Here is a 23,853-nt window from a genome sequence, read left to right as displayed (position 1 = left end):
ATGCTACAGCTGTAATTGCCCTCAGGCAGGCCACCTCAGACGTATGTGTCAGTCAATCAGCAAACTCCACCTAGACAGCCACAGGAGGAAACTGCCTCTGTTTAGAAATAGCCTCAGAAATAATCTCTGGTGCCTGTAGTTTCCTGGTCACATCCAGGAGAAAATATCCATATTATCTTTATTAATTACATGACAACTACTTAGATGAACTAATGAACTACTTTTGAGGAGGAGTAGACCACCTGCTGCCCTCAAACAGGTCGCTGAACATAAAGGCAATCCTTATATAGCTCTACAGGTTATATAGCTTTAACACATGCATGTCCTTGCTTGCTATCTCTGCCATTAATTTGAGACTGAAAGCTGGTCTCAGCTGAGGAAGAAAACTTGAGGCAAGCACTCACAATTTATTGCAGCAACACACAGAACTACCACATTGAAACATACGGAAAAGATTTATTAGTAATAATGCTGACCTGAGACGCAGTCAGCAGTGATGCAACAAAAATGGTTTTGATGGTTAATCAACCAGCTCAGAGAACTGAAACCTTAAAATCATGGTGCAATTAACACTAAATGAGTCTATGAAAGCTTCTCTGTCTGAAGAAGAGCCCATAATCCTTACTTAAGGACAACTATTATTAACCCAAATCAATGCTACTGTAACCTCACTCCACAGTCAAATAAACCACTTCAAAAAACTGTTTTTTTTTTTTTGTTGTTGGCATACAAATAGCCTGCATTCATTACACCCTCACAACAGTGTTATTATGACAGAAGTAGAACAGTAAACAAGCAAGTTCTATTACTATTTCTTGTCACAGCTTGAGAGCAAAACCCTGACTAAGCAAAATACCTCACAGAAGTTTGCTTCCCTTGGACTGTAGCCTTTACACAGGCTTACTGTGTGTATTCCTATTCTATCCTTAAAATTGTGACAATATTGCAAGCATGAAGGATTGCCACTGTACTATTAGCATACTGTTCTATCCTATGTGTACGTAACAAAACTGAGTTTAGGTTAGTATATATACCTCTGCATATCACAACCCCTCCATTCCCTACATATAGTAATGCACATAAAACTGACATCCAATGAAAGATATTCATAAAGACTCTCCATTAATTCCATTAACTCCCAAGATTTTAACCAATTACATTCACCCTGAGGTGAACTTGTAAGACTTACTACTGTCCTAACTGAGAGCTATTCATGGGTACAAAAAGCTGAAGAAAATTAGAATGTGTCCTTGGAACCACTGCAATTACAATATCAGCACACGTTTCTTCACATGCAGAATTTGTACGTGGGTTTCTGATTGATCCAGAATATGATTAATGGTCAAGGAGTGTAAGAAGATTATCGTAACGGAACAAGATTTCATGCCACCTACCAGCCTGCTGGAAGTGCTGCAGCACAGCACCCTGGATCCCTGTTGTCCACATACGCACTGAGAAATGTTGCTTAGAAGTGATCACAGTCAATTCTGCTACTGTACTTGTGCTATGATGGGAAACTCCTAGCCTAACCACCCACTCATAAAACATTAAACTAAGAGCACATCTCTTTGATGAGTACAAGCAAAGCCAGGCTGCGACTAAGGCCTGTTGAGAATCCATCGCTAATTCCATATTTAGTAGCACCTTCAAAAAGAATAAGCAAAGATCTACAGTGAGGTAGAGCATATGTAATGCAACAAAATTCATGAAACATTTTCTGATGCTTTACAGGAAGACTGTTAATTCACATGTAAGCTATCTTTGCGGAAACAATTTTAAGTTCAACTTTAGAAGCCTGGTTATTTTCCCTCATAGAAATTCAAGGAAGAAATCTTGACATTAGCAAAGTCAAGGACAGCTGAAAACAGAAGCTGAAGAAGCAGAGTTTTCTTGTATCCTATATTATTATTCTTGACTTGCTACTCTCTGACAAAACATATCACTAGAGCCCACAGGGAAGGCATGTGCTCATGTCCGACACAACAGGAGCTGCAGAAGAAAAAGGGTTTCCTGCAGCCCCTCAGAGCATTGCACAGGAGAGGAAACAGGAACTGGATTACTGCAGTGAATAAAGCAGATGTGCAAAAAGCAGCATAAGCTTAATCCAACTCTTCACCATATCTGCTTTGTAACCTCTCATCTTCCATTATCAAGGATTATCAATAGGCATACTAAACTAAACTCCCTCAGAGTGCTGCAGCCTGGGTGACTCCATCCATGTGGGACCCCCACACTGCGGGATGGGTCCTGATGGGATGAGACCATAGTGGGGACACTCAGACTGTGGGATGGGTGCTGCCATAGTGTGGGGGGGCTGCAGGGGTCTGTGTGCCTGCTTTGTGTAGGGGGGAGCAATCTTGCATAGCCAGGATGGTGCTTGGAGGGGATATCCAGTGCCAAAGCCACATAGATCCTCTGTGCACCCAGGGTGCCCCTTTCTCCATCACTCAACAATTCAGGATGGGGCTGGGCAGGGTTCTCATGCCCTCTAGGTTCTGCTGGGTGGCCTTTGTCACTGTGGAGAGGAGGGACACGCTGAAGGCCAGGTACCTGATCCCCCCAGTGGCTGCACTGGCAGTGCTGCACCAGAAACCGTGGGCTCTCCATCACCGCCGATCCTCCCTTCAGCAGGCATTGGCACCGATGGGCACAGAGCTTTGATTCATGCACAGTGCTTAGCGGTGGTCACAAGATGACAGAAGGCTTTGCAGATCCAGGTCACTGTCCCCATTTGGTAGCTGCCGAAGGCAGTGAGAGGTAATCAGGGTCTCAAGGTAGCATCCAGACCTCAGGCTTCTATTATTATTTGCCAATTAGGACACTTGGAGGCTCTTTTTCAACTCCAGGAAATATGTAAATATACCAGCAAATACAGGTCAATGGGGTAAGCGATAACACACAAGGATTGAGACAGTAGGGCTCAGTGTGACTGCAGGTTTAAACTGGCTGCTGAGAGAAGAAAACAACTCTCCAGAGGCAACACAGTCTATTAATCCATCAGTAGATTACCAAAAAGCAAATACTACCTGAACATGTCCTTGGAGGTGCCCAAGTCCTCCCACTGCTGTAAAGAAGCAGAGAAGTCCCTCACTATCCACTGCAGTCACTAGGGGAGGAAGGATAGTGTAGTGTGGATGTTTCCCCGGTGAAAGGCATTTCTGGTAGCTAGTAGATAAGAAAAATTTCACTCAACACTGAAAAAAATGTAAGTGTAATACATACCAAAGTGATAAAATTGTCAGATACCATCTATGTGGCTGAAAGAGCAAGTAACTGACAGTAATTGTGCGTGACAGCCACCAGGACAGATCCGATTAGTTTGTGGCTGTAACGCCTGAGATGGTCTGCAGAGTCACACGCAGGACAGAGCGCAGCCTGTGAAACATTCACTGGATGGATGCAAAGCTCCCCACATACACAGGCAGATACAAATGGTTAGAAGGGTGCTTTGAACACAGAAAGACCAGTGGCTAACTGTGGTCACTCCTCCCAAGGAAAAAACAATCCTGGAAAATAAAGTCACACTCACAGTAGTTTTAGAGTTTCATACTTTCTACAAAACCACACCCCAGCCCTCCAATAAGCACAGGGGACTTATTTGCAGTTGTAATGTTTAGCCTTCTTAAATGGATACCTAAGCCTGTCTTTTTTACGTGCCATAGGCTATCACCATAAACACCTCCATAGAAACAAGCTGGCAAGCTGCTAAATGAAATTTAAACTACATCCATTTTTCTTCATCATATAATAAATGATAGCTTTCAGATGTGTACTGCCTCTGATCCCACTGCCTAAGTCACAAGATAAATTTTTCACGGGGAGTTGAGAGCTAACCCTCTGTTCCTTCTCAAAGATACAGAACATAAATGTTACAGTCAACATGATGCTGTAATGAAGTACTCTGACACTAGATAGAACATCTGTCTGGATTGTTTTCCTATATACTCTCTCTTAGAAAATAACATCAGCTATATTACCAATTGAGTTATTGAGTGGTGAATGTGATTTCAGCTTTTTTTTTTTTTAATTGTGAAAAAAATCAGTACTATTTAACTCTATGAGTAGAGCTTCAAATTACACCGATGCTGTCAACATGTTCGTTAGTCCTTTACAGATGCAAACAAAAATGCCTAAATAGTACAATGCACAGTATCGCACACAATAAAATACTACTGAAGTTTATCATTACTTAGTTTTGATAGTTTAAGATTATGAATTAATGTTGCCACTCTAAGAATTTCAGTATTTTTTTCCCCTCAAGTTTGAGAGCCCATTGTCCATACCAAATCTACACACCACTGCTGATCTTTGGTGGTTGCATGCAATTTCTGCTGAATTTCAGGTTTAAAAATAAGTTCTACTTTTAAATACATCTAATGAAAAGAGAATCATACAACCTGCTACGTTTAATGTTTTCAAGCAACCCCTCTAGCTGCGTAGAATGGTGACAAACAAGGAAAGAAAAGGAAGGGAAACATATGTATATAGCCAAAGAATATCCACTCTGAAAAACAACGAATGGAAAATCCATTGCCATACGAGTGCTTAACTGATGCAAAGGTTATAAAACAGTAAACCAAGAACCATAAGATACTTCAATTTTTCTTCCTCAAAATAAGATTAAGATCTAGAATTTACAAACTTATTTTTCTTGTGAAGAACTTCCTTAATGTTGTAAATTATGTTTATGAATAACAAAAAGAAGAGTAATCACTACTGGTTACACACAAGAGTTCTAACTGTACATGTTACAGGTTCCACAGTTTTCATGGCATCATAGCTTTGGATGGCTAAAGAAATAACTTTTAAGGATCTTGAAAGCCATGGAAAACATTTCTATCTTTACTCGTCTTCAAGAAAAAAGGCACAGCTTTGGCCGTAGTGCCTTAAGGGTAACTTCACCACCATTGCATTTACTGGGTTCTGCAGGGACTCCAGGCCGACCTCCTGAAGCTAGTGGAGGGGTGTAACCACCCTTCTGAGTCCAATAGGACTCAGCCAACACACGCCGTCAGCCAGCACTCACCCCCAGCACCTCATGTCTGATATGCAGAAGGGGCTGAAGTCCACCCCTGTTCTGCTGCTGCAGGAGGCAAACTTTGTGGGAAACAAAACCAAAATCGCTCAGTCAAACAACTTCACAAGAGCAGGAAGCATGCAGTGAAGGAATCTGAAAATGTCCTGTCCTGTCCTGATGCAATAGTACAGTTTGGATTCTCTGGCCATCTTCCCTAATAGACTTCATACATGTTATACTGGGAATATTTTCTCACTTTTAGAGTGAATCCACATCTACCTGAAACCACTCCTGTGCCAAAGCCCACACAGTGGTTACTGATGAAAAAGCAGGCAATGCCTTGATGATCCAACACAGTGAAGAAGACTGTGTCACTTCCAAAGGTAAGAGACTTTCAAAACCAGATTTGTTACTGCTGTAAAAAGCAGAAAATACCAAGATTAGCAAACACCAAAATTCCGTGTCAGTTAAAAATAAACCACTGCACACCCACATGACATGACTCACCCTCACTTGTGAACATTCCTGCTGGAACCAAAGGAGATACTCATACAAGCAAATGACATGAATAGCGTCCTAATCCTAATGCAGGCAAGTGACAAGAATACCATCCTAATCCATATTTGCTTTAATTAAAGCAAAGGGCTGAATTAGCCTAGATTCCGTACACTAGCACAAAACTGGGGAAAACTTAAAGAGAGTAACTTCAGAGTGGTAATATAAAGCATAATCTGAAACAAACATGACGCAACTAGTTTCAGATAGATGCTTTGAAATGACAGATGTTATCATATGAAAGATAAAGTAATGGATGGATCCAAAGTCCTATTATAGCCACGTAATGCCTTTATCAACAGGGCATTTCAACTTTATAACTAATATTTGGTTAAGTTCAAGCACAATCCTGCCAATAAATTAAAGTAAACACATCTATCTAGAGTACATAAAAGCAGGCTAACACAGGCTGGTACTTAACCTCATGGGAATTCCTCAGTGTGCATGAGTAATCACTGTGCTCGTAGGACTTTCTTCATTTTCTTTCAGTAAACCTGGCGTTGCACAAACCATTAAGACAACTTTTAACTATGAGGGCTTGCTAAACACAAGTTGTACTGAGTTTATCCAGACTACAAAGCCCATCGGCCTGGAAGATTTCACTTCTGCCCTTCAAACACATTAATGAAACAGAAACATTAGATGTAAAGAATGGTTTCGGAAGCTGAGTAGTAAGGGAAGCAGAACCACACCGAGCACTTCTGGAAGGCTTTACTGCAGTATTCACCAGCTCTTGGATGGTGATCCTTTCTGCTCCACTCATTCGTATGCAAATATGCATGCAACCAAATTTTTGCTGTCCTGGACAACTGTTAGCAGAGTCATGAACAATAGGATATAGCCTCCTGCTCCTCCTCTGCAGCCTATGGTGCCTTCAGCCCTTTGGTCCTTGAGGCTACATGCAAGACAAGATTAGTCCACTGTCTACTGATGAGCTTGGTAAGGAGTAAGAGATGTGGTTTAAAATGTCTTCAGGCTGAGGAAGGCCTGGGCACCTCAACTTCTACAGCTGCACTCCAAAAGTAGCAACATTTGCTTCATGTTAAAAACTGGCCTCTGAACACTGGCTTGTTCATACTAAATAAAAGAATTCCAGCATCCCAGCACAGGGCAGCCACAGTTTCCACAGCACAGGTGTTGCAAAACCCACTGGGAAATCATGTTAGTTCAGAGGCCCCTTTGCAGATCTAGTCATGAGGTGTATCAAGAAAGATCCACGGCTCTTCCAGTATTCATCACCTGGCTTAGCAGAGCACTTGTGCAAATATATGTAGCGCTTCAGATGCCAAACACACACACCTGCTGAGCATTAAAGGAAACACCTCTGCCTAACACTGAGATGACCTTGTAAACCTACAAATGTCTTGTAAAGTTTTATGTCTGCTTCCAAAACTGCTACGTATCTGTATGTTTTGGTTTCAGTATTACTCAGTACATAGATTTTCCGCTTTGAAAATAGGAAATTCACTAGTCTAACAGGTAGCTCATTAGTTTTAGGAGTCTGTCCTATGTTCCTTTGTGCTGGATGCAACTCGCATTGATGTCACTAAAAAGTTTCCTCAAGTAAGGTTTACAGGCATGGGTGTGCACTCAGCCAAGTATTTCAAAATAGCCTCCATGAGCCACGCTGCAGACATTGCTCCCATCTAAAAATATTTCTCAATAGGCAGTGGGTGTGCTACTAAATGACTAATAACTTTTTCCAGCAAGCCTTGGATTAGAAGGAATGCTTGCTCTTGACAGGGAGAAGCACTGTGAAACTATAATACATCATGTCAAATATGTAAGTGTGCAGAGTGTGCTGACCTACCTGTTGAGATACTGCGAGCAGTAACTTCCACTATGGTAAGAACACAACCCTTCTCTCTTCTCCCCATACATTTTGCAACCAACTAACATTTTACTAGGTATAAAACAGAACTACATACGTTCTAGAAAGTGCGAAGAATATCAGAAAGTATAACCAGACAAAGCTTAAACATCTAATTAGCAAGAAATTAAAAATGTAACTTTGCTTTCCCATGCATAATTCTTATAAGAAATACCTATATCTTATCTATGTCTTTTAGATAGAAACACTTCAGCTCAAAAGTAATTTAGGAGCAAATCCTTTGTATCACATACCCTAGAACACTATGCAGAACTAAACAAACTATTGTGTTTTGGTGGTTTTTTTGCTTGGTTGGTTGGTTTTTGGTTTTGGGCTTTGTTTTTTTAATTATTACTACTATGTTCTAAAAATTGCTGCATATAAGACTGAGGAATGTTGTTGGGGCAATTACTGGGACACTTAAGAAAATAGAGATCACTAGAAGAAAGTCTTTGTCTTAAATTTTCCATATTTTTTTACTTTTTAAAGACTATTAACAGTTCTGAAATTATCTGTTTCCACATTGTTACAGATACCACCAAACTGTGGTGTGTGACTGGAAGCAGACTATTCATCATTCAAATCTATAAACCAAAACCCAGTGAGTTCCGAGTGATTGCTGTCAGTAAAACACCGCTGAACAAACACAGAAACCACTTGGTTTGGCAGCATTAGTGGTGTGGCTGTGGTCCCTTAGAAGGGAGTGATGAAGGCCATCTGGTCCAACTTTGCTCGAGTAGAGTGCCCAGTGCCATGTCCAGATGGCTTCTGAATATCTCCAAAGATGAGACTACAATCTCTCTGGACAGGCTGTGCAAATACTCCACTTGCAGCTCACTCTGAAAGTTGGTTACAATTCATTTAACCAAACCCCAAAGATTTCAAATAGAGTTGGAAAATTCAGCACCTTGAAATTTAGGTCACTTACTCTGCTGACTAAATAGAAATTACAAGTGATTAATTCAAGGAATCCAAGTTTGACAACATTGCCCTTAAATCCTACTTAAAAAAGAAATGTAGCCTATGTCTCAGAAAAGATGGGAGATGTAATGTTTATAGCAGCTTGTGATGCTTTCACAAATGGTCTTCTATGAAGTGGAATGATTTCTTAAAATACTAAAGCAAATTAGTGACTAAAGACAGACAAAAAATAAGAAAAGCACGCTGTTAAAAAAATATCAGAATTTTAACAAAATCAAAGTGCAGATCTATTGTGCCCAGAAGCACCCAGTTCTACCTGAGACCAGTTGTGTGGCTGTGAGCACAACACAAGTTAAAACAGCCATGCAACTTGATCTCAAAAAACTCACTCCTGCTTGAGTTCTGGAGAAATGGTAACTTCAACACATGCACATTCATACATAGAACATCGTAACACATTTCAGTGCAATTGTCATACTTATAGAATAAGCTCTATGCTCAAATTAAAAGAAACTTCTAAGTAGATGAAAACACCAAGACACAAAGATGAAGCTGTGTACGAGGATCTCACTGTATTAAGATGAGACTTCATGTAACAGGTGTGGCCATTTTTAGTTACTCTAATTATACTCTTAGAATACAAAATACTTTTGTTCAAAAAGCCGTGGGTGTAACAGCAACTGAAGCACAAGGTCAGACAATGATGAGTCAGAGGAGCCGAATCCCCTACTCATAGAAAGAAACGCAATGTGACATGCTGCTGTGACACATACTGGTGACAACCTAAAAGAATGTACATTGCCTCAACTAAGCTACTTGGTTAACTCAGGCTTTGGAATATATTAACAATTTAAAAAGCATTTTAATTTGCCCCCCTCAGTGGATATAAAAGTAAGCACTTACATTAAATTTGAAAGCAGTTATTCTCAGCTGCTCTAAATGATTCAGTGATGAGCTACCAACAAGTTGACAAAAAGGCAGCAATGAAATCACTAATTCATACACATAAAAATTACCAAAAGAAATCCTTAGTACCATGTATACAAGTCCTTCCTTTGTTCCAAAATCACCTCAGACTGCTCATGGTCCAACAGGGAAAAAAGAAGCAGAGATAGTGCAAGAAGAATTAGAACAAAAAATATACCTCCTCTACATTAGGCAAACCAATGCAAGAGACCCTGCTTCAGTAAAGTTCTTGTCAGTTTCCAAAGTAGTATCCCTGCTGCTAAACCACACCTCACTCAAATTTTTCTAAACCCAATGCTGGCACATACTTTAACCTTCAGCAAATTTGACCAAGGAACCCAAGCTAAATTTCTACCCATATAGGCATGACTTGAGGCTGCTCCTGCCCAGGGCAGTGATGACTTGATAGCATTTTGGGGAGACACATTTCCTGGGCAACAAGCCACTATGCTGTACATTTACTACTGTTCCTTTGGCAAGAACAAAGGGAAAAAGGATTATCTAGTCATACTTGCTTTGTGATTCAAGGACATTCACAACACTAGAGAAATAGAAAAAGTGTCTCAAGAACATCACAATTTACATAATTTCACCATCAGTAAAGATGCTGGATTTTATTCCCACCTTCTAGAAAAAGTGAGAACAATTTGCACCTGAATGTATACAGGCATTCCTCTTGTAAGCAAGAGCTGGAAGCAGGTCAGCAAATTGCTATATCCTGTAACACTGCACAAATCAACAGTAAACTCCACACATCCAGCTGGTTCTCAAGTGCTCAGTGCCAGTCTGGATGGAGCTTTGAGCAACGTGATGTACTGGGAGGTGTCCCTACCCATAGCAGGGGAGTTGGAACTAGATTATAATCTTTAAGGTTCCTCCCAACCCAAACCAGTCTATGATTTCTTGACTTTAAAGGAACTTCGTTCCAAAGAACCCAAATCAACAATACCCTCCTGATTATGCATATTGTTAATTAGACCAAATTCAGACCTTCTGTGCAGAACAAGCTGCATCCAACATTGTCTGGTTTTATTTTAAACTCACAGAGACTAAGTGAATGTGATCAGAAAAACCTGTATTAGTGAACACCACCATCTATAACCATTCAGTACCACTAATTGGTAACCAACATTACAGCATATAGAGGCCCCATACTACAACAGTTAGCTTCACAGTCTCAAGGTGTGATTTAACAGCTGACTTAACTGATCAAAGTGCAAAATGTTGCTGGAGGTTCAATCCTGTTCTCTACTTGAGTCCAAATAATCCTGCTTCTTCCCTCATACTGGACCTTCCATTCCTGTTGCCTTGCTTGGACCAGATCAGAGAACCAACCTGGATGAAAACTAACCTAGTGCTCATGTACATTAAAAAACAGCAAGTAAGCAGCAGTCCCTTGATTCACTGCATAGATGAAAAAGCATTTCTGCCACTAAGGCAGTGCCATGCCTCCTCCTTTTGATGGTAGTGGAAGTCGAGGCAGATACAGACCAGCTGCCAAACTGCACTCGCAGTCATTGCAAGGAGGCTGATCTCTGCCACTCTGCAGGCTGGTGCCCAGGCACAGCTGAAGAAGGTAGCAATTGTCCTCCTGTTTATGGGGAATACATAAATTACTGAGGTGTTTTTTCTCAAATCCCTGTTTCTGCAGTGTGAAAATGCCTTCCAAAGTATTTTTCTAATCCATGCCTCCTGCTCAAACAAAGACAGTGTGCTGACCTCCCTTACCTTGTACAGAATCCAGGTCCCTCTACATCCAGACAAACAGGACAAGGACTGCTACAGTCCCTTGGTCCCTCGACCAGCTTCAAAAGGGTCAGAATATTTTTAGGAATGAGATAAGAGATAATAAACCAGAATTATTTCTGATTTTTTTTTCCTAATCTACATTATTTCTAACTTATTTCCTAATCAGTACCACAGAGACCTGAATTGGGCTCTTTATGTTCTCGTTGATAGGATCCACCACAACTTTAATGCAAAGATGAACGCAACAGAAGCACCACGCCTCTAAGGGCCACACAACACAATCTACTCCAGATATCTGGTATTAAGGCAGGAGATGCATCATCTCTCAAAACAACGTGGCAGTATTCTGAAAGTAACAGGGTACAGCCTGGCACCATACCATTAAATATTAACACAAGTGAGTCAACTCAAATCTAAAGCTATAAAATATCGTAAAACCTGACACATTATCATTTTTAGAGGAAAGGCATACGTGAAAAAAAAAAAATCCAGATTTTATTTTACTGTTTGAAACAAAATGTTTTTGTATTCAAACCTAAGCTTGCCACTCTTACAGTTCTTGGGAACAATTCAGTCATTTGAATTTGAACTGGATTACTTCCATGCCTTCAGAAAAAAAGCAATCAATAAATAAAAAAAACAACAACCAACCTCAGCCCACACACGATGTACCTCTGATACAAACAGCTTCTTTCTGTACATTCTAATTGCATGGTAGCTGACTTCGAATTTGAAGTAGAAACAGAAGCAAGATATTATTTGAAGGACAGATTAGCTGTTACCTAGCTTTAGATAAACTAACAAACACAGCATTTCTTGAAAAGAAAAAAGCAACATATCATGTTTTCTACAGCTGAGATCCTGTGTGAGCTTTCAGCAGGAAAACTGCTGGCAGAATCAACAGGCTCTCACTCTTAATTACCTACTTATTTTTTATGATATTTGGTTCTCAGCAACCTGTAACAATATATTCCCTACACAACGAAGTTAAGTGCCTATATTTATCTGTTCATGATATGGAAATTTATTGTAGTTGCCTTCTTATTACTACACAGAAAGGCCTAACCTCCATTCACTTCAGACTTACATTTGTTGAAATGAAGTTACTCAGGAAGCAGAAAGAGTTGCCATGGATATAAAACCAATTTAACAAAGGTTGCTGCAAAACCTCCACTAATTAATGTATTTACAGTAAAAACATTTCTCCTCTCATTAAATTCAATCTCTATCATTCCTATTACACAATAGGAAAAATTTGTCTGCTCTTCGCTCCTGTACATACCTTGCTGCAGCAAGAAATTCACCAGCACAGAATCTTGCCTTTTTTTTCTTTATGTTTCATGATAGAATTTAAAATTAGAGTGATTAAAAGGAATTCACAATTTGTACTACGTTTGAGCATAAAAGTGATGGTCCATCTATAATACTGAGTATAACTTGATCCTGAAAAAGCAATTCAGATTTGTCTTGTTCGTTTTAAACAAACAAACAAACAAACAAATCTAATTCAGAATATAAATTTAGAATCTGTTTTCAGTTCTGAAATTGAGATTCAGAGAAATTCAGTTCTAGATTGTGAAATTCTTTCAGAAATGCTTGTATTGAATGTTTTATATAACTGCTTTGATTCAATGAAATGGCCCATGTAAAATCTCAGCAATAAAGGAAACTTTAGCATATAGAATAAAACAGGAGACAAACTTGTGAAACAGAGAACATGTTCCAGTTCTGCTCTTCATAGAGTCACAGAATCACAGAATTGTAGGGGTTGGAAGGGACCTCAAGAGACCATCAAACCCAACCCTGCTACAGCAGTTCCCTACAACAGGTCACACACATTGGCATCCAGATGGGTCTTGAATATCTCCACAGAAGGAGACTGCACAACCTCTCTGGAAACAAGCTGCATGTTGTCCGTAAGGATGAGCACTCCAGGACTCTATGGAGCCAAATGTTGACACCAAGAAGCACAGGCACTACAAGGCCAAGCCACTAGCAATTTGAGACATGGTGGGCAAAAGCATGCACTGCCCTAGTTGCAGTAGCAAGAAAGATTTCAGTAAGACAGCTCAATTCTGTCTTTCTTCTCCAACAAGGCTTCCCACAGAACTCAGTGGGAACTGACACACATGAAGGGTATGTAACTAGATCTTTAACATACAACTAAACATTAAACATTTTACTTATGCTGAAAAACAAACAAACAAACAAATAAATCTCCAAATTGTGAGTTCCAAACATCCCAAACTGATGTTTCTTTCAGTATTTCTTGATTCTAGCTATCAAAGGAGCTTACTGTAGAAGAAAATTATCTTCAATCATGAAACTCTCCCTTTTGAACAGAATTCAAATAAAGGGAAGTTAAACGAAGAGGAAATGAAGTGTAAATATGGACTATGACCTCTTAACAAACATGTCCTCGGTGAAACCAGCACAGGAGATGGACTAGCCAGCTGGAAGCATGGCTGTAGTTAGGAGTATGATACGTATAAAGCACTAAACATCTCAGTCTCACAGCAGATGAACTAAAATGAATGTGCTACATAATAACATTCTTATTGTCAGCCAAAGGCTGTGCAGAATCACCTTGAAGGATACAAACAAACGGAGAGATATGACCCATTGCAATTCTTAAATTTGAATAAATTCAAAACCATACAGGACATGAATCCAGGCTTATTTGGTTCTAATATGCCTTCCATCCCACTTCTCTTATTCCTCATTAGCATATTTTGCTGTTCTGAATTCACAGTGATATCAGTGTGTGACTTAAAATACCACCTGTGCCAAGCTGCATCTGTCACAAGCTCTTATCTGAACAGAAACACCAGGAAGAAAACAAAGGTCAAATAAGATATGAGGGGAACTGTATGTTATCTGTCCTGAGAGCAGGGGTGGAAGTGCAGAAGCTGGGACTGGGATAGGAAAATACTGTGAAAGAGAAGCCTATGGTACCCAGTTTCCTCTTGTCTACTTTCACGTGGCTCGCCATACAGCTAAGCCACCAGGACCAAAAAAGCTAGTGAATAGAAGACCAATTTAATCTATTCTGTGTTGAAGTTGTGGACAGTGGTGTAACAAGGTTGCTGGTTTGAATCACCATTGAAAAGCAATGGGGTTGTTTCTTCAGCATGTCTACCTGGATTCTTTACTTCAGAGCTGGGAGGCCTCCTGTGTTCTCCAAAGGAGACTGTACTAATGTGATCCCTCACAGCAATGAAGTTTGGAGCAATACAGAAGGAGACATCTCTCAACACATTCTTCATTGCTCTCTCTCCAAAGAAAAGGGACTTACTTGGTCCACAGTCAACCAGTGTCTCTCCAGTCCTCAGTGGAATGGCACAACAGAAAAGGAAACAGAGCACTGTGCTGTTTGTGCCAAATGACTCTTCGGAGTGATTTTATGCAAGACATTCCTCCAGTATCTCTTGCTTGAAATCATTGCGTCCCCATAGTGGTGATACACATAGAGAGTCACTCACCTGGAGTACTGCACCCAGATGTGGAGTCCTCAGTACAGGAGAGACACAGACCTGTTGGAGTGTGTCCAGAGAAGGGTCACAAAAATGATCCCAGGGATGGAACGCCTCTGCTAAGAGGACAGGCTGAGAGCTGGGGCTGTGCAGTCTGGAGAAGAGAAGGCTCCAAGGTGACCTGATAGCAGCCTGTATCTAAAGTGGAACGACAGGAAAGAAGGGGACAGACTCTTTAGCAGGGTCTGTGGTGACAGAACAAAGGGAAATGGTTTCAAGTCAAAGAGGGTAGATTTAGGTTGGATGTAAGAAAAATATATTTTACAGCAAGGGTGGTGAGGCACAGGAACACGCTGCCCAGCGACATGGTTGATGCCCCATCCCTGGAGACTTTCAAGGTGAGGCTGGATCAGGCTCTGGGCAACCTGATGTAGCTGTGGTGTCCCTGTGCATTGCAGGGGAGTTGGACTAGATGGCCTTCAGAGGTCCCTTCCAGCTCTAAGGATTCTATGATTCTAAATTATATAGGTATACATATATATATAAACACACATAAACACGAATTTACATCCAGCAGCAGAGGCTCAAACAGGCCTTTTTTCAGTTTTGCTAGTGTAAATCTAATACTACCTGTAAATACACAGCAAAATCCTGCCTGGTTTAGCTGAAAGCAGGACTAGAATTTCTAATAGCAGCTTATGAAACTCCAGGTTGCTGAACTATATTTAGGATAAGAAAGCAGCTACACAAATCACAAGAGCAAGATCTCATTACCACAGGTCATTGACGCAAGAAGAACTGATCAAGACACACGTATCTACAGTTAAAAAATGAATAGATAAATCAAAAATACCTATTAAATGGTATCCATCTGTCTGATCAAAATAAAATATTTTAGATTAGAAAGAAATTCATGGCACTAACAACAAAAAAGGAATTTCTTACAACAGTAGTACTGATGGTATCTCAGGTGGCCAGCCTATGTATGGAGACAAGGATGGTTAACTACCGTATGCCGCATATGGGACAAGTTACTCAACTTTATGGGTTAACATAAAAAGTACATCTGTTTCTGTTTCAGGATCACCGTTTCCAAGTCTTATACTTTCGCATTTACAGCTACCATGCACTGTGCATTTTTATACAGAGAAACAGGGTAAATAGCTGTATTTACATTTATCCTTCACATCTGTCAAGTTCTCTGTTTCAGTACATTCTCAGTCTGCATGTAGGTGGTGGATCATTGTCTGTCTGTGCTTTAAGAAGCCAGGCAAAGAATAGAGAAGCTACTGCTCACATCCTCCTGAAACTACCAAAACTTTCCAAGTAACCTTTCATTTCTTTTATTTTTCCATAGGACACTGCATCGAGTCTGTATGACTTGGAAGGTGACGAAAGAAGGAGACATTCTCTCACAGGATGTTAGAAAGGAGTGCCTTTGACTTCACAATTGCTAGGAAAATGTTGCTGAACATGATGGCAGAAAATGCAAAGACTGACTCCACCCCAGTTACTGTTCCTCACAGTCTCCACAATATTGTTGCTAATGCATGACAATGAGTTCACTGGTCCTAATCTCTGATAGAAGGCTGGGATTAGAAAGAATGTAGGCTAGGACGGAAGGGAAGAACCCCTTTGAGGAACAGAGTGTGCAAGTCACTCTGTTTTTCAATGGAAAAAGACTTAGGTCAATGTGAATGTTGTTTTCCAGCTCCCCTTAAGCCATCCCAAGTGCCAAGCTTAAACTCTGACATAAAGGTTGGTAGTAGTTTAAAAAGGCCATATAAAAATAAAAATTAAACTGAATAAAAAATAAAAATGTAATTGAACAGAGAAATCTGGCCAGCTGGTGAGCAGAGTAAGAGAGAAAAGGAGCAGGACAGTTGCCCAGGCCACAGCTTGGAAGCCTGGTAAGGATCTGGTAGAAGCCATTTGCTGTATGTTGGGATGGCAAGGTGCTGCAGGCAATACAGTCTAAGCGTTTTCCCTTTACTACAAGCCAGAATTCACAACTTGAGGGGGGGGGGGGAAGCCAGTCTAATGTGACTGTGATAAGACAATAAACCAGAGAGTAAGATTTATGTCCCTGCAACAGTAAACATTTTCCTTATGTCTGTTTCTGAGTCCACTGTACTCCATCATAGCTAGAAGCCAAATTGCAGAAGCTCTCTACCCATTGGGAACATCATAAAAGTCTGTTTAACCTACTGGGCAAAAAATGGAGCATAATTCGGTATAAAACACCCATACCAGTGTTAAACAAGCTAGTTTATCATTCCATCTTTTTTTCTACAGGCCCACCATCAATAGACTGGTGTATCTCTTTCTCATTCCACTGCAATTCAAGGACTGTTTTGCATTTATAAATGAGTATTTCAACTTTGTGTAAGCTACTTTACCTATTATTCCAGTTACAGAACCAAGATATGTAAAAGGTCTTTGGACCATCAACTAGTTAATGACAACAACAACAACAAAACAAAAACAAACAAACAAACAAACAAAAACCCAACCCAAAACAAGAACAAAACCCCACCAATCCTTATTCTCTAATATGCATGTATTTAACCGAAATTTGGCTCCTTTAAGGCTATTGATTCAGGTTTGTGTTAAAGGCAGAATACCAAGTAAGAAGTACCACTGAACTGAGCTTCACGCCATATTTCATATACCCATTAACAACACTGTTGTCCAATACAGAATTGTTGACAGAATTCCATGTGCTGCAGTTGAATGCACATGGCTAAATGTTTGGTAAAAAGTTCACCTTGTCCTTCTCTGTGTGATCCCTAAAAGGCTTCAGACTTTATCTCAGTCCAGAAAGCAGTTGGCTGCCACAGCTGCCCTTGGAGAGCATCAAGGAAAATTTCCAACATTTTCTCAAGGCACTGAGGTTATTTTTAATTAAAGCAATCAAAAAAAAAATAAAAAAAAATCAGGAATATAAGGTTACAAGTTAACCAGTCAAAGACGGCCCTTAGTATTTGCCTGGTTGATTCCCAATATCTAGAAGGGGCACTTTAGAAAAATTTTTCTGTAAAATTACTCTACTCAAGGCCAAGTTGGTGCACAGTAAATAAATGAGTTGTTGTTTCACCTACAAGGATTAAATCATTGTGTGATGTTTTTCTTAGTCTGAGATCTGTCTCCCTGAATTAAACATGAAGCTCCAAAGTCAAGCAATGTCTGATATGAAAATGGCTTTCGTGGTTTCATATTTCAATCAACAAACCTTGATCCTTTCTGCCTGAAATTAGACAGAACTAAGCTACTGAAAGCAATGGGAATATACCTAGTGTCACATCTAAATTAGTAATAATTAATTTTCCTTAAGTTTGATGCTTATTTTACAGCAAAAACCCAAACTCACCATTTGCCATACGCAGTATCTACCTGCGGTCAACCACAGGGGCACTTGGAAAAAAAATGACAAGTAGCTCTCCCACAATTTAATTACCTTCTAATTGCAGATCATAACTCCAAGAACTGTGCACACAGTGAAATCTGATTCAAAAAGACATTTCTCTAAACACCTGAGATACATCTCTCCGGTAAACTGCTTTGTGTCTTCTTTTCCCTCTTTTTGTCTTTTTTGGCAAAGAAAGATGAAGCTGACAAGTCAGCCTCCAGTTCCAAATACGTTTCTTCAGCATTAGTGATGGCTCGAGCTGTCCCTACCCCTGCTCCACCACTTCCTTGTGCCCGCAGTCATCTATGTGCCTTGTGAGGAACCAGATCAGGGTGCTGCTCTACATGAATGGGGACTTGGATTTTTTTCAGCTCGACCATTTCTGTAATGACAGCGACCAACTAAACCAGCTTACTCAGCACTGCTACTTAACCTGAAGCTACAGCTTCAGCTTGAGATGGCTTTGGACAGTTCAAGATGATGTTCTTCATCACAGCACAAGTTGTGCAGGACAGTAAGCCATGCCTAAGCACCCAGTATCTCTTAAAGAGCTGCAGGGCCTGCTTTAACAGAGGTGTCTCCTCAAGTAAAATGCTGCATGCTAAGTCAGCAGAGGTTTGGTTTGAGCTCAGAGTCTGCTTGCCACATGCAATGCAATTTTAAATGCAAATATTGCCTGAGCACAGCTGAAATGTTAGGCTTTGAGGCATGACATAGGATGTGAGTCCACTGAAACTTCTTCTGATCCTTATCTTTTATTCATCGATATTGACTGCAAAGCTCTGTTTTCATATTAATTCAATATATACATATAGCAAATCTGCAAGCTATTTGAGCATTTCAAAATGTCAAATGACTAGCTCAACCTTCTCATAGAAAAGCAAATTCAGGGAACTTTTCTATTGCACGCAGTTGTTGTTAACGTAAGCTGATTCATTATGTGTTTTCATGTCAGTACCTACAAAAAAACACTGTACAGAGTGAAGGACTGTGTATTCCAAGAATGATGATCTTGGACTAAATAGAATTTCTATCCATAATCCAAGCCCAGATAACCAAGGGCTCAACCATCATTCACATTAGTAAAATATTAACAAAGGTTACTTGTTGTCATAGTAAAATGAGAGGTTGCACTGAACGTAATTTCATTTATGGAGGTTCAGAAAATCGACATCATAGCTGTGAGAGCATATAAATAATGCACACGCTGTGCTTCAGATCAGCTGCAGCAACGTCTCCGAAGGGAGTATTCTATGGGCTGAGTTCCTCCAGAGGCACTGCAGAACCCAGATTTTGTAAGACAGACTGAGAAGCTCCTCTTCAGAAAACATTTCTGAGAACATCTGAGAGATTTTTCCTCTGTTTTTCATTGTGTTTGCAACTTCTTTTAAAAAACATGTGCACTGGAAGCTGTGCTAAGTGCCTGGGAACCACACTTATCCCTTTGGCTGTGCTGTGTACAGTCGCTAACATTTTGCTGTTTTTCCCTGGAGGAAAAGTGGCTGAACAGAATGACCACATTACAGACGAGGTTTGGTACTTCGGAGGGATATTGGGATCTGGCGTGCTGGTGAGTACATCAATTCGGACGCTCCCACCCTTCTTCCCCCACCCAAACCAAAACTTCACATTGCTGAACTTTCTCAGTAGCTCAAATGCAGTCTCCAACACTGCAAATTCTTCTTTGATAAATAAGTTAAAGATCATGAAATAGTTTGAGGATAAGAAATCTAATTCAGCGGTGAGAAAATAAAGATGTGGAATTACTGAATTTAAAAGCAAATGTAACTCGAATTTATTCCAATTCAAACTGAATTTCTGTTATTGGTAGATGATCTTTCCTGCCTTGGTGTTTTTGGGCCTTAAGAACAATGATTGCTGTGGATGCTGTGGTAATGAGAGCTGTGGAAAGAGGTTTGCGGTAAGTGAGAGGAAACGCAGCAAAAATAGTAAGATCTATATTTGACCAATAAAATACATTTATTCTGTTCACCATCATTGAGAGACAGACAGATGCTGTCCAGACTGTGAGACACAAAGCAAGCTCAGACAGCAGGTTGTCAGAGCCGTGCTGCACCTCTGATGTGCCATGGATACACACCTGCACTGCCTCGTACAGCAATCACAGCGCTGCTGTGATCACGAGTGAAGTGAATTTTGGAGAGAGCTGCATTTCACGTGGCACAGTGTGACAGCTCTCCCTTCCAGATTTTGGAAGCAGTTTCAAAAAGTATTTTCACAGTTGTGCATTGTGTTCCCAGCTCACTGCAGACCTGTGCAAGGGGCTGCGTATATCTGATTGGGTTCACAAAAACTTCAGGTTGGAACAGACCCTGGGAAGTCACCCAACCCAACCTCCTGCTTAGAGCAGTCAGGCACTGCTGAGAAGTCTCAGATACCTTCAGACGCCAGTAGACCACTCAAGTGCTTTAGTTTAAAAGTCAGACTAGATAAAAAATAGGAATATTTCTACTAGGGAAGTGTATACTAGGAAATTGTTTGGCACAAGGAGATCATTACACTGCTTTAAAACAAAACAGATTTTCAATTAGAAAAAAAAAAAAAAAGAGCGAGTGAGCAAGAGAAAAAGAGCAATGGCTGGGAGCTCTGCAGGGAGCCTTCCCTGACTCCCTGAGAAGTCATCTTCATGCAGCCCCAGTAGCGCTGATGGAGCCTCACTGCCAGCAGTGAACATGGCTTAGCTTAGCTTTCAAGACCACAAAGAACGCAGGATCTACGAAATTAGAACTACTCTGCTGCCAGGCTTCCACTCACACCTCCGCAACTCAGCTGAACTCAGAGCACGTCTACACGAGGAGAGGTGAGCAGCTGTGAGTGCTCTCTGCCCATGCTCAGGCAGGTGCACCCAAGCTAAGGTATATGTGAAGACACTGCTCCTTCTCTGGAGATATCCAAACCCACTGGGATGCATTCCTGAGCAACTGCTGCAAGGAACTGCTGTGGGGAGCGGGACTGGGGAGCCCCGTAGGCCCCTTCTGACTTCTATGGTTCTGTGATCCTATCACTTCAATCCAATAAAAGATATTCCCTTTACCTACAAATTATTATGACTGCCTCTGTCTACAAAGAAATAAGGCTAGACGTCCTTAAAGTTCCAGCAGAGCATTAGTTTTTAAAGGATTTACTTACATATTACTGAATGTGAAAAGCTTGTAATGGAAAGCCAGGAAAATAAGGCTATCCTTCTATCAATTCCACCTGTACTGCTAGAGCTAATGATGACAAGTTCATGGGAGAAGATATCCATAGTAACATGTAACGTGAAGGGGAGGCTCAGGAAGGAAAAATACAATTATTCCGAATATGACCAAGATACCAAAGTTAACTTGTAACAAAGGGTACTGTAGATTTTATTAATGCCACAAGTGGTCCAAGGCTTCATAATCTTTTGTGAAAGATCCACCTTGGGGAAACATTGTGCCTTGAACAGCCATTTATTGGATACATACTGTCCAAGTGGGAAGAGTGCCATCTGCTGTGACAGTACCAGATTCTCCAGTCCTCAGACAAATTCTTCTAAGCCTTCGACACAGCAGTGCAGCTATGCAATATACATCGATCATGCAAGTGCAAACTGATAGATTTTACCTGTTCTGCTATTTTGATATGCTCAGATGCTTTGATGTTTTGAAATGCTAAGATAGCTTGCAGACATTTTTGACTGCTAAGAGCTGAGCTTAGGGAACGTACATTCACATTATTAGGGAGCATTTTGATGTTTGAATGAGAACTAAAATAATGTAATTTATCTTCGTCAGATGTTCTCCTCTATAATATTTGCTGCAGTTGGAGTTGTGGGAGCTGGGTACTGCTTTGTTGTGTCAGCAGTAGCCATAAACAGAGGCCCGAAATGTCACAATGGAATACTGTGGCTTTATCCCTTCAAGGATGGGTAAGTCATGACAATCAGAACAAAGAAAAGAAAAAAAAAATCCAAGTTATATATGCTTTAAATTCGTGATATGGTTACATTTCCAAATCTCGTGGTTAACGGTGGGGATTGTACTACTTGTGTAAAACACGGGTGTTCCTCAAAGGCTGAGCAACGCACAGCAACACCAATTAAGGAGCAAGAGCGGTATATAAAGAATAACAGAACCAATCAAAACTACTGAGTTTCAAGGGAGCCAACAAAGAGAAATGAATGTACAGCCCTCCAGTTTCTTCTTGGGATTATAAGAAATATTTAAGGATAAGTTGCACCTACATTAACAGCAGTGACGTCTTAGTGAAATACAAGGCTTTTCAAATAATTAGTACTTCTGTCATTTTATCTTAGTTACGGAATTCGTCCCGCTGCAACCAGAACGCGTGGGCTTCTCATGTGCGTTCTCCTCTTCCAGAGAGGACAAAATGCAATGCCGTAATGGAAAAAAGCCCAGGGTTTCTGCCAAGGGAGACTGAGAGGTAGTGCTGTACCCCTGGGGAGCCCCGTGGCTCCTGGGTGCCTGGAAGCTGTATTTAATTCATGCACCACGAGATGTCAGGACTGCTTCGTGCAACAGCATAACTGACACTGTGAGCAGGAAAAGTGACTTCACACTGAGGCATGAGCAGGCAGGAAAGTCATTCTGGCACATGCTTGGCTGTGATTTGATAATTTGTTCTTCCCAGAACAGCAGGAGCGGTCCAGCTGTACCTAAAACAATCACAATCATCTGATTGTGCCTTAACTTTCTAAATTAATTACTTAAACTGATCAAGAAACTACACAAAAGATTGCTCTAGACAAGCAGTACTAAAGTTGTAATGGGAATTATTTTTTACATTACTGAAGCTCGCAGAATTTTGGTCACACATTACAATCATTGTGGTCCTGTCAGCTACAATGGATCACATCTTTGCCAATCCATATCACCTCCTAATTGCTTTGTTTCTCTCCTTTACTATCCAGGGATTACCTAAGTGACCAAAAAATGTGGGACATGTGTCTGTCACCTGCAAACATTGTCCCCTGGCACCTGACCCTCTTTGCTTTGCTATTGGTGATGAGTGGGATCCAGGCAGTGCTCTGTGGCATTCAGGTTGTGAACGGACTCTTTGGAACGATCTGTGGGGACTGCAGATGCTGCGGATGCTGTGGGGTGAGCATCGATTAATTTCTCTTGTAGTTTGGTTTACTGACAATAGATAGCTACAGATACATACAGATGGGCCGGCAGTCTGAAAAGCCGAAGCAGCCTTCATTCAGCACTAGGATCATATTTTCTAAGACCTCAGTGCTGTCAGGTGCCCAACCAACCATCTCAGTCCTTATTTGTGGGGTTTACCTGACAGCTCCCTACAGCCACTGGAAATGACAAAGTCCTGTGAAAGTCACACAAATAGGAGCTGCTGAATAACCTCTGTGATTTCCTTCTTCCAGGGAGATGGGCCTGTCTAAGCAATGTGAGCGGTGCAGAGAACCCTCCTCACCTTCTGAAACCACTCGGGAAAGGTTTCAGCAGCACCACCACTGCTGGGAAGATCAGAATGAAGGGCACTTCCCTACATCAAGGGGGTGAAGCCCTGACTTCTTTTCAGGCACTCACGCGCCTGAAACCCCTCCTCATGGAATAAAATTAGCAAAAAGTCAACTCTCATCATCATATTCATTTTTGTAAAACAGATTCCAAATAGGATTTTGCCTGAGAATTCTCTTTTTAACGTTAATAGCTTTCTAACTGTAGATCACCAAACAGTGCTGATACAAGTTCAGTTGTTATGCAGTTTTATCTAATCTCTTTTGAAGTATATCAGATGGGAATAATATAAACCAATGGAACTTCTTTTGAGGATTTGTTTATGTGTGCAGAAAAGCAAGGACTTCTTTCTTCCAGGTCTGCTATTTATAAAGAGACTGTAACAGAAAAGATATGTGGATCTCAATGTC

The 23,853-nt window shown here is 40.7% G+C and overlaps 1 protein-coding gene and 1 long non-coding RNA gene across 2 annotated transcripts; both read left to right on the top strand.

Annotated features, from left to right (window-relative positions):
• Positions 1-7,274: 7,274 nt before the first annotated feature.
• Positions 7,275-17,656, top strand: LOC121111518. The gene is made up of 3 exons (XR_005862316.2): positions 7,275-7,417; positions 11,289-11,475; positions 15,909-17,656. It is a non-coding gene; the product is annotated as an uncharacterized LOC121111518 (long non-coding RNA).
• A 1,525-nt stretch (positions 17,657-19,181) lies between these two features.
• On the top strand, positions 19,182-23,557 carry TM4SF4 (transmembrane 4 L six family member 4). The gene is made up of 5 exons (XM_001234022.6): positions 19,182-19,530; positions 19,792-19,881; positions 21,740-21,873; positions 22,876-23,065; positions 23,347-23,557. Exons 1-5 carry the CDS (start codon positions 19,357-19,359, stop codon positions 23,362-23,364), a joined length of 606 nt encoding a protein of 201 aa, XP_001234023.1. The 5' UTR covers positions 19,182-19,356; the 3' UTR covers positions 23,365-23,557.
• The last annotated feature ends 296 nt before the right edge of the window (positions 23,558-23,853 follow it).

The sequence above is a fragment of the Gallus gallus genome, chromosome 9, assembly GCF_016699485.2.
Source record: "Gallus gallus isolate bGalGal1 chromosome 9, bGalGal1.mat.broiler.GRCg7b, whole genome shotgun sequence".
NCBI classification, from domain to species: Eukaryota; Metazoa; Chordata; class Aves; order Galliformes; family Phasianidae; genus Gallus; species Gallus gallus.
This window is presented reverse-complemented; position numbering and strand designations above follow the sequence as displayed.